Source organism: Amphiura filiformis, chromosome 19, assembly GCF_039555335.1.
Source record: "Amphiura filiformis chromosome 19, Afil_fr2py, whole genome shotgun sequence".
In the NCBI taxonomy this organism is placed as follows: domain Eukaryota; kingdom Metazoa; phylum Echinodermata; class Ophiuroidea; order Amphilepidida; family Amphiuridae; genus Amphiura; species Amphiura filiformis.
Genome location: NC_092646.1, coordinates 9,227,224 through 9,243,724, shown reverse-complemented (window position 1 = coordinate 9,243,724; position 16,501 = coordinate 9,227,224). Strand labels below are relative to the sequence as shown.

The following is a 16,501-nucleotide window of genomic DNA, read 5'->3' as shown; positions in this document are numbered from 1 at the left end:
GTACAAGCAGGGGATGCGACTGTGCCACAGGTTTTGTCTTCGGAATCGGTATAGGCAATTTGTACAGGGTGCCGCTAGCCTGCCGCGCATTATTCACGTTTTGGCAAATAAATAAGGTCTCATGAGTCAATAAATTTGTATTTTTCCAACTTTTCTAACTACTTCAGGCCTTAGAAAGCCGCCTTGGCACCATTATTGATGGAGAGATGGACCAGTTTGACAGGGGGTTGATATTCACTAAAGCCTTTGTGGATAGACACACTGCCAAAATCAGGGGTGTCTTCAGTGCCATTACAAAGTAAGTATATCAATTCAACTTAAAATGCAGTCTATCCCCAGAGGGGCCACTGGTCATTATGCATGGCCATTTTCAGACCCCACAAATACTTGTTTAGGGTGCTTTTTGAAAGTTTACCAACTACATTACCGATCGTGTGTGGACCGTGGTAAACAAGTGAAAGCCAAAATCATTTGCACTGTCTAAAATACTTTGTTATTGACAAAATTGGCCAATAAAGGTCAATCCCCATTACAGCCTATTGACCACAACCTATGTTGTGATGTTTCCTAGGTAACAAAACATCCTACATGGCTACAACTATTCCTTATTTGACTTGTTTTTACATGACAAGCAATTTGAGACCAATTTCGTTGAAATCAGAGCATTTTTAATTTTTCGCCCCTGTGCGGCCAAAAAAACTGACCACCCCCGAAAAGAACGGTATGTTGCAGGTAGGTCAAACTGTGCTTTTTCTGAATCCTTACATTGAGAGGAATAATTTGGTGTGCTTGTTAACCAGATTTGAGCAACTTTGAAATTTGACCACTGTGTTGACCTTTAACGGGAATTATTTTTTGTTAACATCTTGAATATGTTATAAGACCATAAAAGGAAGCTAAAAATGTTGGTTTGGTAGAGTCCTGTAGGGGGTCATCATTGAATTCCCGTAAATACCGGACTATAGGGGATGAGGCTACTGCTCTTTTTGTTCATACCATCTCATCAGGTCTAAATATTTTGTGGGAATGCGACTCGCATAATAGCGAGAAAAGTAAGAGCTTACTTCAGTGCAAAACAAATCTAAATTTTGATGGTGTGCAGTATGTGATGATTGAGGCTGTCAAATGGGTCGGCCACCTTTAGGCCAAAAAAAAATAATTGTTTGTTTGTCCTCCACAGCTTTGAAAGAGGACGTGCGGGCGGGCGGAATTTTTTTGTTTAATTTTTTTTTTCAGATTTGTCGTATTTCTGGACCTTGCTAGAGCTAAATGCTACAATCATTCATGGTGACTTAAAAAAAATAAATGCAGTTAAAGTTATAATTTGTGTTCATGTCATAGTCTTTTAATGATTTGGTGAACTTTTTTATTTTCAGCCATGAAAGAGGTCCAGAGATACTCCAAATCTGGAAAAAAAAATTGAAAACAAAAAAATATTGGTCAGGCCTTCATCTGAGGAGCGGGCGATGGAGAACAAACAAACAACTTTTTTTTTTTTGGCCTTATGGAGTCTCCATATAAATTACAATTTAAAGGAATTCTCAGGCACTCAAGACATTATGCCTTATATGTTATAAGGTTATATAAATTACATGGTTTTATTTAAAACAAACTCATTGACCATAAAAAAACCGAATGAAAACAGTTGTCTCTCAACACCCGGTATTCAAATTTCCCGCACCAAAATGGTCTTGAGCAATGGCGTCATGGTTATTTGTGCTCAACTATCATCAGCCTCCATTGTATTACTGGGACGTTATTGCACCAGACAATTTCGGCGCCCGGGAATTTTGAATATCGTATGTTGAGACAGCTATTTTTATTTGTTTATTTGTTGTTTTTTGTCAATATAAGTTTTGTTTAAAATAAAACCAACCATGTGATTCATGCTTGATAATTATTTTCCTGACATATAAGGCATAATATATGTTGTGATTGCTGGAGACTGCCTTTAATCAGGCAATGAGGGCTTTTTAGCACAGTTTTTGCAGGCCAAATGACTGATAACATGTAACATTATCATCAGCATAATTGACTGAATTGTGTGGGCTGTTAGTAATATCACTTTCGGAAATTAAAAAGTGTTTGGTTGTCATTAATACTGTAATTGATATATACATGTACGGATTGAATTTTGAAAATTTCAGGCAATTTTAAATTGTCAATGTTTGATGCAGAATATTAGCAAGGGATATGTCCTTACAGCAGGGGCGTAGCCAGCCTTTTAGTGTGGGAGGCAAAGCCATATTTTTGTCCCCATTTGTCAATTATTTTGTCCATTTTCATGACACTTGACCCATTTTATCCCTGATTTTATATTTTTGAGGGGGAGGAGCAATTTGGCCCCTGACTCCCTCCTGGCTACACCACTGCCTTACAATTAGGTCTAACTGAACCTCCACCAAACAAAGCTACTGACCAAAATTTCAGGTAATTTAGGTGATGTTTTATGGAGACTTGTAATAGCCAAAAAAAATGCAGTGATTTATAGTGCGCTACGCACATGCCCAGGCACAACAACACAAGCCTCATCACACATTAACCTTTTAACAACAACTCAGTGACTTTGCAGCTTAGAAACGCACACCCTAGACATTCCAGAATTAAAGCCATATTATAACATTTGCTGAGGAGGACGCCCTCACTGAATTTTTTTAATTCATTTTTTTCCACGATTAAATTGTACTTTATTAAACCAATATAGCCTGCAAAAATCAAGACTCTAGGTGCTGTAGTTTTGTCAAAATCAGAGATTTTGAATAAAAGGCTGATTCAGCCCTTTATTATTACGATGGAATTATTAGTCGAACGCATACACGATGTTCATAACACACAGTACGTCGCGCGCGTCTTGCGACGGTGATATACACAACAAAGGGTCGCACCACAACATGACCGAAGGAGTGGTACATATTGGCGACATATGTGCGCTGGTAGTAAATTCCAATTTTCTTTGCTTTGCCGTAGTTGTTCGGCTCAAAAATAAAAGGGATATATCTGACAGTAAAGCTAACATTTTGTGGCAAAGAAATGCTAATCTATTTTGTTTGAAAATGTTATAATATTGCTTTAATGTTTGCAATCAGGATCAGCTCCCTGAGTTTCGTACAGGTTACAATGAGACAAGCACGAAAATAAATGTAGCAAGATCTTTGAAAAGAAATAATTTCCTCCAACAAAAATGAATGTCTGATTATGGCATCTCTGTGTGTATTTGATTCCTAATATGCCCATGTGCGTTTCTCTTAGATTTCAATTTAGTCGTAGCTATAATTAAAGACAGAGATAAAAAGAATTTATCGCGTCTGATGTCACTGTCAATTACGATCCTTAATTGGATAACACAGGTTAATCAGCGGGTAAAAGGAAGACCGATATATCTGGTGCTGATCGGAGAAAAGGAATAGCAGCAAATGGCGAAAAATTCCATACTTTTACAAGGCAAAAAGCAGCTTTTCTAGGCATTGTGGACATGGTGCCTTCAGTTAAGAAAGTTTCCTACTATAAAGACCTAACTTTTGAGATGGTTTGCATGTCGAAAGGTGCAAAATTAACAATAAGGCGCCCGGTTATAAATCCGCGTTCAGCAAGTCATCATCACGACACTTGTAAACAAAGCGTGCTCGAATTTGATTGACAGATGATGTCAGACGCGATAAATTCTTTTCATCTGTGTCTTTAATTATATATACAAAAACACAAGTGTTACAAAAGTCACACATATCGAATGTTAAACCTCTAAAATTCAATCTACACCTAATTAGCAAATTGAAAATATATTATATTTTGTAAGTGACAATCTCCTGTGAATAAAATCTTTTAGAATTGGTTTTATAAATATCCAAAGGATCAGGTGTTCAATTTCTAAAATGTCAACTATAAATCTGTAATTTGACCGTAGGTCTACGTAAATTGGGGTTTGGGTTAATTATTTAGTATTCTTAGTCAGTGGGAGCGGTCTAGTTCGTAGACACATTTCTAATTGGACAATCGCATGATTTCGGGTGCCGTCTATCAGGCCGTAGACGACCCCATGTCATCATGCGTCTTGATAATGCGTAACACGCGTGTAGAGGTGCACATATTTATCGCGCTGGATGCGTATACTAGTGCGGAATACGCGAACGTGCTAGCAATACGACCAACAGAATTCGTGAAGTTGTAAAAAAGTTTCGTTCATTTTATAATGAGGGGAGTTTTTATGACGGTAACTTAGTTTTTGCTTAAAAAATTTGTTTACAGTTATTAAAATAATATTTAACTGACTCCCATCCACTACTCAAAATATTGGATCTGCCTGTTGTCTATCACACGGTAGAGGATAGGCAAAATAAATATTCCTATCGTTTATTCTCTAAATTTATATTTTACTTTACTTTTGCTTTACTTCGGGAACTAACATGTTCTCCAAAGATTTGTTATGAATATATGTGCATGAAACTGACAACAACAAAAAATTACACTTATTGTGTCAAAATGAGGAGTATTACCTGCAAGGCCAAGAAAGAAAAAATGGTTTGTTTATCCTTTCAAGCCTATTAAAAGAGTTTTGGTCAATTTGGATTTTTTTTTGGGGGGGTTCAAGTCCCTGCACAGGCAGGTATGTCTGGAGTTTTTTCTCGGGTTTATCTGCCTACATGTATGGTTAAATACCACTAATAGGCCTGGGTGGTACATTGAAATACGACAAGTAACTATTTGTGTTCATGGCATCTGAAAAGACTGCATTAAAATCGCTGAAATTGATCAAGTTATATAGCCAAAAAAGTACTTTTTAGGGTTTTTGTCTCCTCCAATATTGTAAAACTCGTAGCTCAACCAATAAATAAATAAATAAATATGGGCTCAATCAAAGTTGGTCACTAGATCCATGGAGGGGTGCCACAAATGTCACATGAAAAACTCAGGGTCAAAGGTCATCCAAAGTTCAGTATGGCCTAAACGTGTTTTTCATTGTTTTATTTGATTGCTTTCTTCCAGACCTACTTTGGTGCTTTCCATCTTGAACCAGTACAAATTTCCAGAGAAATTATTCTACAGTAAGTAGGCTATTGAATTTGCAATCCACACTCCCTCTGGGAAGATTTAGATAATGTCTTCCACAGAGGGAGTGTGAGTTTCAAATAGAATAGTTAAGGTAAAGGAGGCGAACATGTATACAGTGGAAACTCATTATAACGAAGTTGTCAGGGACAGAGAAATTAGTTCTTTATATCCAAATTTCGTTATATCAGGGTTGTAAAAACAATGAATAACAAAAGAATTTTGTATCTTGGTTCTGGAAAAATACTTCTTTATAACAGGGTTTTTCTTGTATCAGATTTCGTTATAATGAGGTTTTACTGTATAAACAGTGAATGGAGTGTCCATCTCTCTTTCATTGGCGACTGGGCCAGACTCCTCCATGTAATGTTGCTGTTTGGGTTCTCTACACCTCCACAGCAAGTTTGTTACCTTCCCAGCATTGAAGAATGCCAGTACCCATATGTGACATGATCAAGGGGAATGAGTTGGATGTCGCTAATATTGATTTTGAGATATTGGCAAAGAAAGTGTTAAAATTGTTTTGTTTTATATTGTTTTCAGTGATTGATAAATTGATGTAACTTCACAAAGAAAAGTCATATCAACATGGAATTTTCAATTTCTGAAAGCACTAAATGTCCTCTTTAGAAACATAAGTAAAACTCATTTTCGATCAGGGTCGACATGTGATTCATTCCCCTTGATCATGTCACATATATACACCTGGGTAGAGAGGAGTAATTGAGGTAAAGCACCTTACTCAAGAGTACAACACACATAGCCACGGCAGAGCTCAATCTCACAATCATAAGACCTGTGCTGTAGCTTAAGACCACACATGCGCACAAATAGAATAGACAATTGGGCAACTTTCATTTGAAATATTCATTCTTGGTAAGTATAGATAAAGCCATGTATTTTGCTATTCAGACCTTTGCCGCATTGCTATCTCAGCGATGCATGGTGCAATCTACACAAACTTATCCTGCATAATAATTAATAAGATACAACAAATGTGGGACAAATTGTACAAGTCTTGTTATAGACACTAAAATAAAGACTGTACTCCAGCAACAGTTATATGTGTACTTCCATTTCATTTCACTTAATTGGAGTTAGCAGAGCCAAACGCTATCAACGGCAACAAAGTGGTCAATTACGAAAAACGGTGGATAGAATGAAAATGCGGATCAACTGCCAGTTCTGCCAGGACAGCGGTGGTCAACCGGTAGTTGTTATATTTTAAGAAATGTTTTTTCATCCATCTCTTTCACAGATATCCTTGAAGGCTTAGTGAGTAGCGGTAGACTGTGTGGTTCAATCTCTGGTGGTCGTCAGGATAGAGCCTCCTATGTGCCAGAGATCTATGCAAAGACACAAAATAACTGGGTGGATTCTTTCTACAAACAAAATGGCTACTTAGGTAAGGACTATTTTGATTGGCTATAAAGAGGGCTATATAATCAGGTGTGAAAATTTTTCTTTTTTTATTGAAATGTCTTCTCATGCCTGTATCATATATTGACCTTTTTCCCTCTATCCCACAATGCACTATTCCAGGGGGGTATAACGTAGTTCATCAAGCTCATAGATCGTGTGCATCTAATGGTCTTTGCCAGGCCTTTGCAATTATTTTGTCTTAATATGGGCATACTGATTCCATATATGCGGATTATCGTAAAGGCCATCGATGTTACTAATTATGCAATTATTGAATATACGAGTGATGCAGTTACGGAGCGATGCATGACATCTGTGTAAGAGATATTTGTTTACGTCTTATTTTCAACTCCGAAAAAAAGTGAAACGGACGCCCACAAAATATCACTGCGTGTCCCGTCATTAGCTTTTCACCATTATGTCTATAAAATGTATACAAAGTTAGGTTTCAATAGCAGGAAACTTTTTTTGGTGACGACACCATGTCCATAAGGCATAGAAATGTTGTTTTTGCCCCGAAAGGTATTAGTGATCGCGCCATTATCGTGATGATCGGGGATTCCTTTTTGTGATGAAGGCACCAGCCGAAATGTCAATATTCCAGAATGTATTGAACATAACTCTGTACTCCCCCGGGGAGATGATGTATTTTGCGACACTCATACTCCCCTGGAATAGTGCATGATGGGAAAGAGGGAAAAAGGTCTATTGGGCCAACCAGTGATATAGTAAGAATATAAACTGCGCCAAAAATGTATCCTTACACTTGGAAAAATAATCACAATTTCAAAACTGAACCATATTGGGGTAAATCTGTTTTTTTAATAGATACACTATCTAATCCGGTACATTATGATACCCCATTGAATCAATTATGACGTCAAGAAGCAAAGTTACAACCCGGAGTTACAAGCATTTGATTAGACGAAGGTCCCATTTTTAAAGTGACAAACTGGCCTATTCAAAACTCCACAAACTAGACATCTGGTTTGAGAGTGGTGAATGGCTAATTTGTGCGTGTCTTTAATTTAAAACAAAAGGAACAAAAGAAAACTGAAACAAAGTACAAAGAGCTGACAAATAAAATGAAAGTTATGAAAAGTACAAAACTGAAATAAAAACTGCTTTAAAGCTTCATTGAAGAAACTGGGTTGTCTCTTTGTTGCGCTTGTTGAAATCTCTTTGCGCCTTGTATATGCCAGTTTGTCACTTTTAAAACTGGACCTTCGTCTGTTTTAATTGCTTGTAACTTTACTTCTTGAGGTCACATTGGATTCAATGTGGTGTCATAATGTGCAGGATTAGATAGTGCATCTATTAAAAAACAGATTTACCCCAATATGGTTCAGTTTTGAAATTGTGATTATTTTTCCAAGTATAAGGATACTTTTTGGCTCAGTATATAGTAGGGCTGAAGAGGTTTAATCTTAAAATTGCTAAGATCTCTAAAAGTTCTATTTTAATTGGTTACTGAGATGATTACATCATGTAATTAACCAATCAGGGGCACTGCAAGAACGGCAGTAGTACCCATGGTATTAAGAAGCTTAGTTGGCTGGGTCTTGTTGTATCATACAGGTTCTTCTTATTCGCTCTAAGCCTTATTGTACGATTTCCTTCCAATTTTTCCAAAAATGCTGAAATAATACTACTGTAGTAATAATTATTGGGAAGGGTTTCTGTCCATTTTGAGCTGAAACAACAAGGTAAAGTGAATGAAATCCTGCTGGTTATTTTGGCCGTTTAACATGCAGTTCTATGGGAGAACATAAAGTCATAATTCTTTGAAATTATGACTTTATGTCTTACTTTGCTCTGTTGACCTACAAAGACAACAAATTTGGCAAGGTGCAAGTTGGGACATGTGTAAACATTACGAATATGCCAAAAAATCTGGTTTGAAAAAAATTAACCAACATCATATTATAAGATTGTACATTATGGTTTTAAAGCCGATTATGAGCTGATCAAACCGTACAGAAGCTAAGTTTTAACTGGAGGTCTATTTATGGAATCGGGTCCTGCGTCACAACATTCAGCTAGAGCAGATTTGAAAGCTAAAGTTGTCTGATGAGAAACGGTGGATGTAGGCAAGAGGTAAAGATCATGTTTCCATAGGGGGTTATGATTTCAACTGGAATAGCCCAATATATTTTCAACCAATGGTATCTCATAGGCATTATTGGTCTCAAAATGATGGTAAAGATGAAATTAATTAAATTGCATAAACCATTACACAGATCAAGTTTTCCATATTATTTTCAATGTACGTCAACTCAACGTCGGGTTACAAAACAGTTTTATGAGTGATTATCGCCTGAAGCATTGCCAAAAGAATACAGCGCTAATTTTAAAAATTTAACCCTTTGGGCACTGCCTGCCAAATTATCAGCCTCTATGAATTACTTTGATTGGTTACAAAGAGACTATATTACAAATATCATCAGAAATTGGTATTGAATAGTCAGTAGGACAGGAGATAAAGCTGAAAAGTATTTAAGAGATCTTGTTTTGATTGGTTACTCAGATGATTATATCATGTAATTAACCAATCAGAGGCTCTGTAAAAAAGGCAGTAGTACCCATGGGGTTAAAGTAATTACAGTGGTGTAGCCAGGAATTTAAAAGGGGGGGGCATGGCAGGGGGTCAAGTCAATTTCTAGGGGGAAAACTTTGATGAAAATGGTAAAACACCCTAAAAATTTAGATTTTTGGAACAAGCATATAGATGCGCTAATAAAGCAAATCGTTGTTGGGCAGAAAAAAACCTTCTATGTGTCATTAGCCCCTGAACATGTTTAAAGCAAACCCTCCTATGTAACCTGTTGGCAGTTATGTTTTAAACATGTTCAGGGGTCACAAGCACCTTGGAGGGTTTTTCTGCCCAATGACGAAATACTAATTGACAAACATGAAAATGAAAGCAATCTGATTTAGACAAAATCTGACATGAAAATGATCTATGAAAGTACCATAAAAGTATGCTGGTACATTTATTATCATGTGAGCAAGACTGTCGAATTCGGAAACCATTCCGAAACCATTCGGAAAAAATTCAGTTAACCTACTTACAACAAGGTTTTTAAGCTAGTGCCCCGTGTCATTACCCACTCCGGTTTTCAGACATCGCTAAACACACATTCAGAAAAAAGGGAACTGCTACATGAACCGATCCCCGCTGGTGGCAAGAATTTTCGCACCATGTACATCCAACTCCAAGAACAAAATGTGGTTCAACCATGCATCAGATACGTAAACACCCTAATTATTTCAGAGTATTCCCTTTCATTAAATTTGTATCATTATCATTTGTTCTTGAGCAAAAATTGGTGAATAAAAATGTTTAAATGTATGCTTGAACCATATTTTGTACTTTGTTCTCAAAATTACAAAAAATGACTCAGGCAATTAGCATAGCAGGCTGATGATATATGTGACATGTCATGTCAAAAGGAGACACTTTTGGGCAGGTAGAGATATTTTGCTCCACAATGCCATTTTCCCCAATGAAATCGGACATTCCTAAGTGAAGATATTGAGTTGGTAAGTTGTGGTATTATAAAATTGGAAATTGAGATATCGTCCTTTAAAAATATTATTGACACTGTTGAGAGTAGGATTTACATTGAAAAATGTCTAAAAAAATACAAGATGCCAGTTATATTCCGGTCCGAAACTATCAGACAATATTTTTAACATTAAAGGTGAACCTCATTGAAAATAAAGTTATATATCAATGGAAAGCTTATGATGTCAGGATATTAAAAATAATTTTTTCCGATTTTTTTGATGACCAATAAAGCTGAAAAATTAAAAAATGATTGAATTTTTGGTCTTTTTAAGGCGCCCAAAAGCACCCAAATCAATCGTCTATGACCTTGGGAATGCTCGTGACGTAAGCTCAGGGTTCGCAGATCACGTGATCTTACTCGGAAACGATGTAAACAAGACTTGCTTCCTGTACTTTGCAAGCTGCCCGGCAAGTCTGATTTTCACAATAAAGCTTGAAATTAGAGGAATCTTCAAGTTGCTGGTTCCTTCTATATATATTAGAAATAATAGAATTATTGTCAACACAAAATTTTCCGTAAATTTTGACAAAATCAGTCATAACTGGCTGGGTAGCGGGTAATTGAGTTTGAATTTCGCTGGGATCAATCCCATGCGCAAATGCTTGCTGCTACCGTATACCGTTCATGTCATGAACTGAATAAACATGATCGAATAACAAATTAAATACTTGTTTGTGACATTCCCTATATATTCTTGATTCATTGTAAAATGTCTGATTAAAAAAAAAATCGTCTTGCAGTAATCCAAAAAAATTAATAAAAAGCTGCCGATTTCATCAAATCCAGCCCATATATTAAAGGTTTTCATATTTAGCGCATTATGGTAATACATTCTTTCCACACAATCACGATTGAAAGAAACAGATACTCGGGCAGATACTTTATTATAAAATAAATACAATTTAGGCTAGTAGACTGTTATTTGATGGAATTCTGAAATCTGAATAAAATTGTCACTTGTGTCATGATTCTTTAATGATAGTACAATCAGTGTACGGTACTGAAAAAGTGAAACATTCATGTTTTATGGATTACCGAACACGATGCGTAAATAGCTGCTGAAGTGCAGGGACGGATATGCACAAACACAGCGACTCGCTTCGGTGCTTCGTCCTCCCTGTTTCATGGGGTGTTTCAGCAAATTTGATCAATCGTTCCCTTATATTTGGAACATTTACAGGAATAAATTTTGCTGATGAAGTAGCAATAAGTTGGAAATATCAGAATGTGAATATCAAATTGGTCATTTTGTCTGCAAGTACAGTACAGTCGCGGATACTGAACACTCGGCGTAGTGAGACTCAGTCAGTCACTCACTGAGCTCATCCCGTATGTATGTATATACGAGTTCGCCTATCATACATGACCGGTTGTAAAGCTAAGAAATAATTAAAAAAATCCTGTACATGTACCTTATTCTATTCCTTCATTTTCTCATTGTGATAAGTTCATCTCAACTTGATGTGACGATCTGAACTGGTAGCACTAGCAGTTATTTTTTTGTATTAAATCTGTTTTCATTCCGGTTCTCCGGCGAATCTTCGCTCTTCGTGCTTTACTGTAATATTCCCTATGCATATCGTGATGGCTTGGCCTATCCCAAATCACCCCGGCCAGCACTTTTCCCATTTTTAAATCCACACACTTTATTCAGGAACTTCATTCATAATTTGATCATGATATTTCCTTCATGTTATTCTTTTTTATTAAAGATATTTTTCATGTAAAGTAAGTTGACAATGACTGAAATTAGTGCATTGGCCCGATGCATGCCACAGTAATACACGGACATTGTGTTTACAATTAAACCCGGAAGTAACTGTGTGTCCCTGGGCTGACGTCATCAACGAAAGCGCCCAATTTGAACGATTTCGTTTTGTAATTTAGGGGGGGTGCTAATATCCAATCTTTGCATGGAGATTATGTCTAGCCTGGTACGCTATGCAAAAAAAAATTATTATGCCTCCACCGGAGGTATTATGTTTCCTGGTTGTCCGTCCGTCCGTCCGTCCATCTGTCCGTCCGTCCGTCCGAGCTTGGGTGCAATATCTCGAACTGATAAGATGTACAGTGATGCAATTTGGTGGAGGGATGGTCATTGGCGGTCTTCAAATTCCAGTAGGTTTGGTTAGTGGGTCAAGGTCACCCAAGGTCATCTAGGGGTCATCTGAGGTCAAATTGGCAAAAAAGCGTCGTATGGGCATGAAACTTGGTGGGTACTGTAAACATTTAGAACCAAATTTTTGAGGGTCATTTTGGGGTCATCCGGGGTCACCAGGGGTCATCTGAGGTCAAATAACTTAAAACTGTCGATGGGCATGAACCTTGGTGGGTACTGTAAACATTTAGAACCAAATTTTTTTCTTTTTATTTTGGGGTCATCCGGGGTCACCCAGGGGTCATCTGAGGTCAAATAACTTAAAACTGTCATATGGGCATGAGACTTGGTGGGAACAGTCAACAGTTCGAGTCAAGTTTTTGTACGGTCTTTTGGGGGTCATCCGGGTCACCCAGGGGTCATCGGAGGTCAAATAACTTAAAACTGTCATATGGGCATGAAACTTGGTGGGTACAATCAACATTTAGAGTCAAATTTTTGGACAGTCTTTTCGGGTCATCAGGGGTCACCCAGGGGTCATCTGAGGTCAAATAACTTAAAACTGTCATATGGGCATGAGACAAAATGGGTCAAGGATCTGTCATTTGTTACACTTTTTCTAAAAACCTACACTGTCATCTAGAGATGGCCAGTTCCTAGTGAAATTGCACCAGTTAAAATGATACGCGTCAAGGTGGAGGCATTATGGCCGACGCTTATGCGTCGAGAACCGCAAGTCGAGAACCGCTCTAGTTCTTTTCTGCTTCCTGACATCATAAGCTTTCCATTGATATATAACTTTATTTTCAATGAGGTTCACCTTTAATAACATCACAAATTCGCAACAAACCCAAATTGTGAAAAAAATCACCCACAGGCAGTTTTTTGGCTATTTCTCCATTTACTATCCTGCCCAAAAGTGTCTCCTTTTGACATGACACGTCACATATTATGATGTCTATGACTTACCCTAGCAGCCAACACTAGTGATAGCAATTTATACTTTAATACAGGGCTATTTACAAAAATATCATGTTAAAATTAAAATGAGATACTGTGATCAAAGTGGCCTGTAAGTAATTGTTATTCATCAAAACTGAGATTTTGGTATCGGAAGAAAGCTCATATTTTTCTCATGATATACACCAGTGAAATTCTAATGCCTGAGATATTTTTCTTTGAAGTGTGAACAAAAACGTAGTGATTTGTGACAACCACATATTAGGAACCATCCGATGGGGCATTGTTATACACAGTTTTGCTTCTCATATTAAAACTGCTGGAGCATACAACTCTAAATTTGGAAACATTGTTTTAATGGTAGGCCTCAATCTAAGATATAAAACAGAACATGAAAATTCGGACCATGCTTCTTTAATCATTTGATGCAGTGCACACAAATATTTTGTACAGAAAATCGCAGATAATCCCTGACATCAATTACGAGGTGATATTGTTATCAAAGTTTTGACTTGCAATTACTCTGATTAAAATGCGTCATTACATGTATCAAATTTCTTAAAAAAACAGGTAATTTATTATCCCACTCAAAGAAGTGACAGCCGTTACACGCGGTCAATATGACCGGTTCCGACAAAGCCTGAAATATTATAATTAGAGAGGCGGCCTATCTGCTGTGTCATAGCATGACATCATGACACAGCAGATAGGCCGCCTCTCTAATTATAATTCATTTACATTGGCCGTGCAACATTTACGAGAGAATAAAATCATTACATGTTCAATTCGCCGGCTGATCCGCCATGAGCTGTTATGGCGTGTGGTGGTGAGTCAACGACATGTAATCGTTAGTGCACGCTGGTTCGAATCCGAACGGTTCTGATTTTTTCTCTCCTTTATTATAACTAGAGGTATACCTGTATGGCCGTATGCTACGGATCCTTTTACCCTTCAAAACCCACAGTGGAAGACATTGGCTTAATATAGATTTTACCAAGTTCAAGTACATGAATCAGAATGCATCAGAGCTATTTATAGAACACAGGCAGCAAGTGCAATTGTTTATACCATGGTCACTGACTTTTGAAAATGCACATTTTCGCGGATTTTGAGCCCAATCCTTTACCGATCGCAACCAAATGTGATCCCGCATTCGACCGAAAGTAGCTTAGGACACTCCCATATTTTCCTTGATCTCTCAGATAAATTACAGCCCAATCGGACCAAGTTTAAAAATTGACCTTTGACCTTCGACCTCCGATTTCGACCGAAGGTAGCTTAAGACACTCCCCATATTTTCCTTGATCTCCCATATGAATTACAGCCCAATCGGACCAAGTTTAAAATTTGACCTTTGACCTTCGACCGAAGGTAGCTTACGACACTCCCCGCATTTTCCTTGATCTCCTGTATGAATTACAGCCCAATCGGACCAAGTTTAAAATTTGACCTTTGACCTTCGACCTCCGATTTCGACCGAAGGTAGCGTGAGACACTCCCATATTTTCCTTGATCTCCCATATGAATTACAGCCCATTCGGACCAAGTTTAAAATTTGACCTTTGACCTTCGACCTCGATTTCGACCCAAGGTAACTTACGACACTCCCGTATTTTCCTTGATCTCCTGTATGAATTACAGCCCAATCGGACCAAGTTTAAAATTTGACCTTTGACCTTCGACCTCCGATTTCGACCGAAGGGTAGCTTACGACACTCCCGTATTTTTCTGCATCCCCATGCGAATTTGGCGAGGCTCGGATCAAAACTGAGAGAGCCTTTTACCCGCATACACACATACATACATACACGCATACACGCAACATAAGGCAAATTATAGTAAGATGCCAGTTTGTCTGAGCTCCATTTCTTTAATTAAAGCCTGAAATATATTAGTCTTATTCAGTGATCCCAGCGAAAGTGTAAAAAATGTTATATTGTGCATAAATTGTCTAAAAGTGAAGGATAAGTCATTAAAATTGTCCTTATAGGTATTTTTGAAATGAGAAATTTGGCAAAACAGCAGTTTTGACAAAGTTGAAGCCCCATTCAAATATAAGATGCTGTGAACTACCAAATCGCAACAGTTTAAAATAGTTGCTAACCTCAATGCTTAAACCCCCTGAGTACTACCTGCTGATATAACATTGCCTCTGATTGGTCAATTACATGATATCTCCATTTTAATCACCAATCAGAATGGAGCTTTGTAAATAATTCACCCCAATTTTTTTGCATGGTAAAATTATTCTAACAATGTTGCTGATTGATCCAATTGATAATGAAAACTTCTTTTTGGCCAATCGGCATGTAGTTCTCATGGGGTCATACTCCCCTCCAATCCGCCTTAAATTAATGGATGTTACCTGTCACTTGTTTTAAAGCATTTTTTTACTTGACATAATTTGTTATAGCTAAATATCCTTGACTTTCTTCAGGGAGTGGTGTGGCCATGTTGGTCTTTTCCAGAAATTAACTTGTTTTAAGGGGGTACTACACCCCTGCCCAATTTTGTGCCTATTTTTGCATTTTTCTCAAAAATTATAGCGCATTGGTGACAAGTAAGATATGTATATTATAGGGGCAAGGACTACAACTACTGCACTGGAAACTTTATTTCAACACAGACAACAGTTGTGGAGTTACAGTCAAAAATGAGGGAAAACCAATATTTGATGAATAAATCAATAACTACTTGCCTTGAGTTGCTGAATTTTCAGTGCAGTAGTTGTAGTCCTTGCCCCTATAATATTCATATCTTACTTGTCACCAATGCGCTATAATTTTTGAGAAAATGCAAAAATAGGCACAAGTGGCCAGGGGTGTAGTACCCCCTTAAAGCATTTTTTACTTGACATAATTTGTTATAGCTAAATACCATTGACTTTCTACAGCTAGGGAGTGGTGTGGGCATATTGAGCTTTTCCAGAAATTAACTGCGCACCCCTCCCCCCAAGACATGTATTACATTTTTCCATTAAAAACTCTGGGATTCCCAGAATTTTATTGGGAAAAATTATTTTGACAAATTTGGATTTCCCAGAAAACAGGAAAATCCCATAATCATTTTAAAACTGTCAAATGAGCATTGACTTGTACATATAATCCCCATACTTGCATACAAACCCCAACACCATCCCCCACATGCATTCCACCCATATCCATGCACCCTCACCTCACCACACATCCCAATCACATACCTCCTCACCCCACCCACTCTCACACACACAAATCACACAAGATACACACCTTTAAATGTTCAAATTTAATTTTGTGATTAGGCGCCGAAAAAAACCCTGTCCTTCGGGCGGACGGACCTTTCAAGTAGGGTCTGTCGGTCAGGCTTTTTTTTTTTTTAAATGACCCAAAATCACCAAAATCTAATTATTTTGCGATTTGGAAAAATA

General features: G+C 37.5%; 1 protein-coding gene across 1 annotated transcript in view; it reads left to right on the top strand.

The window, feature by feature from the left end:
• LOC140140886 (E3 UFM1-protein ligase 1-like) overlaps positions 1-16,501 on the top strand; it is a 100,802-nt gene that overhangs the window by 48,182 nt on the left and 36,119 nt on the right. The window contains exons 6-8 of the mRNA XM_072162637.1: positions 168-298; positions 4,981-5,039; positions 6,302-6,448. Of these exons, the coding sequence (XP_072018738.1) occupies positions 168-298; positions 4,981-5,039; positions 6,302-6,448 (337 nt within the window). The remainder of the gene's footprint in view (positions 1-167; positions 299-4,980; positions 5,040-6,301; positions 6,449-16,501) is intronic.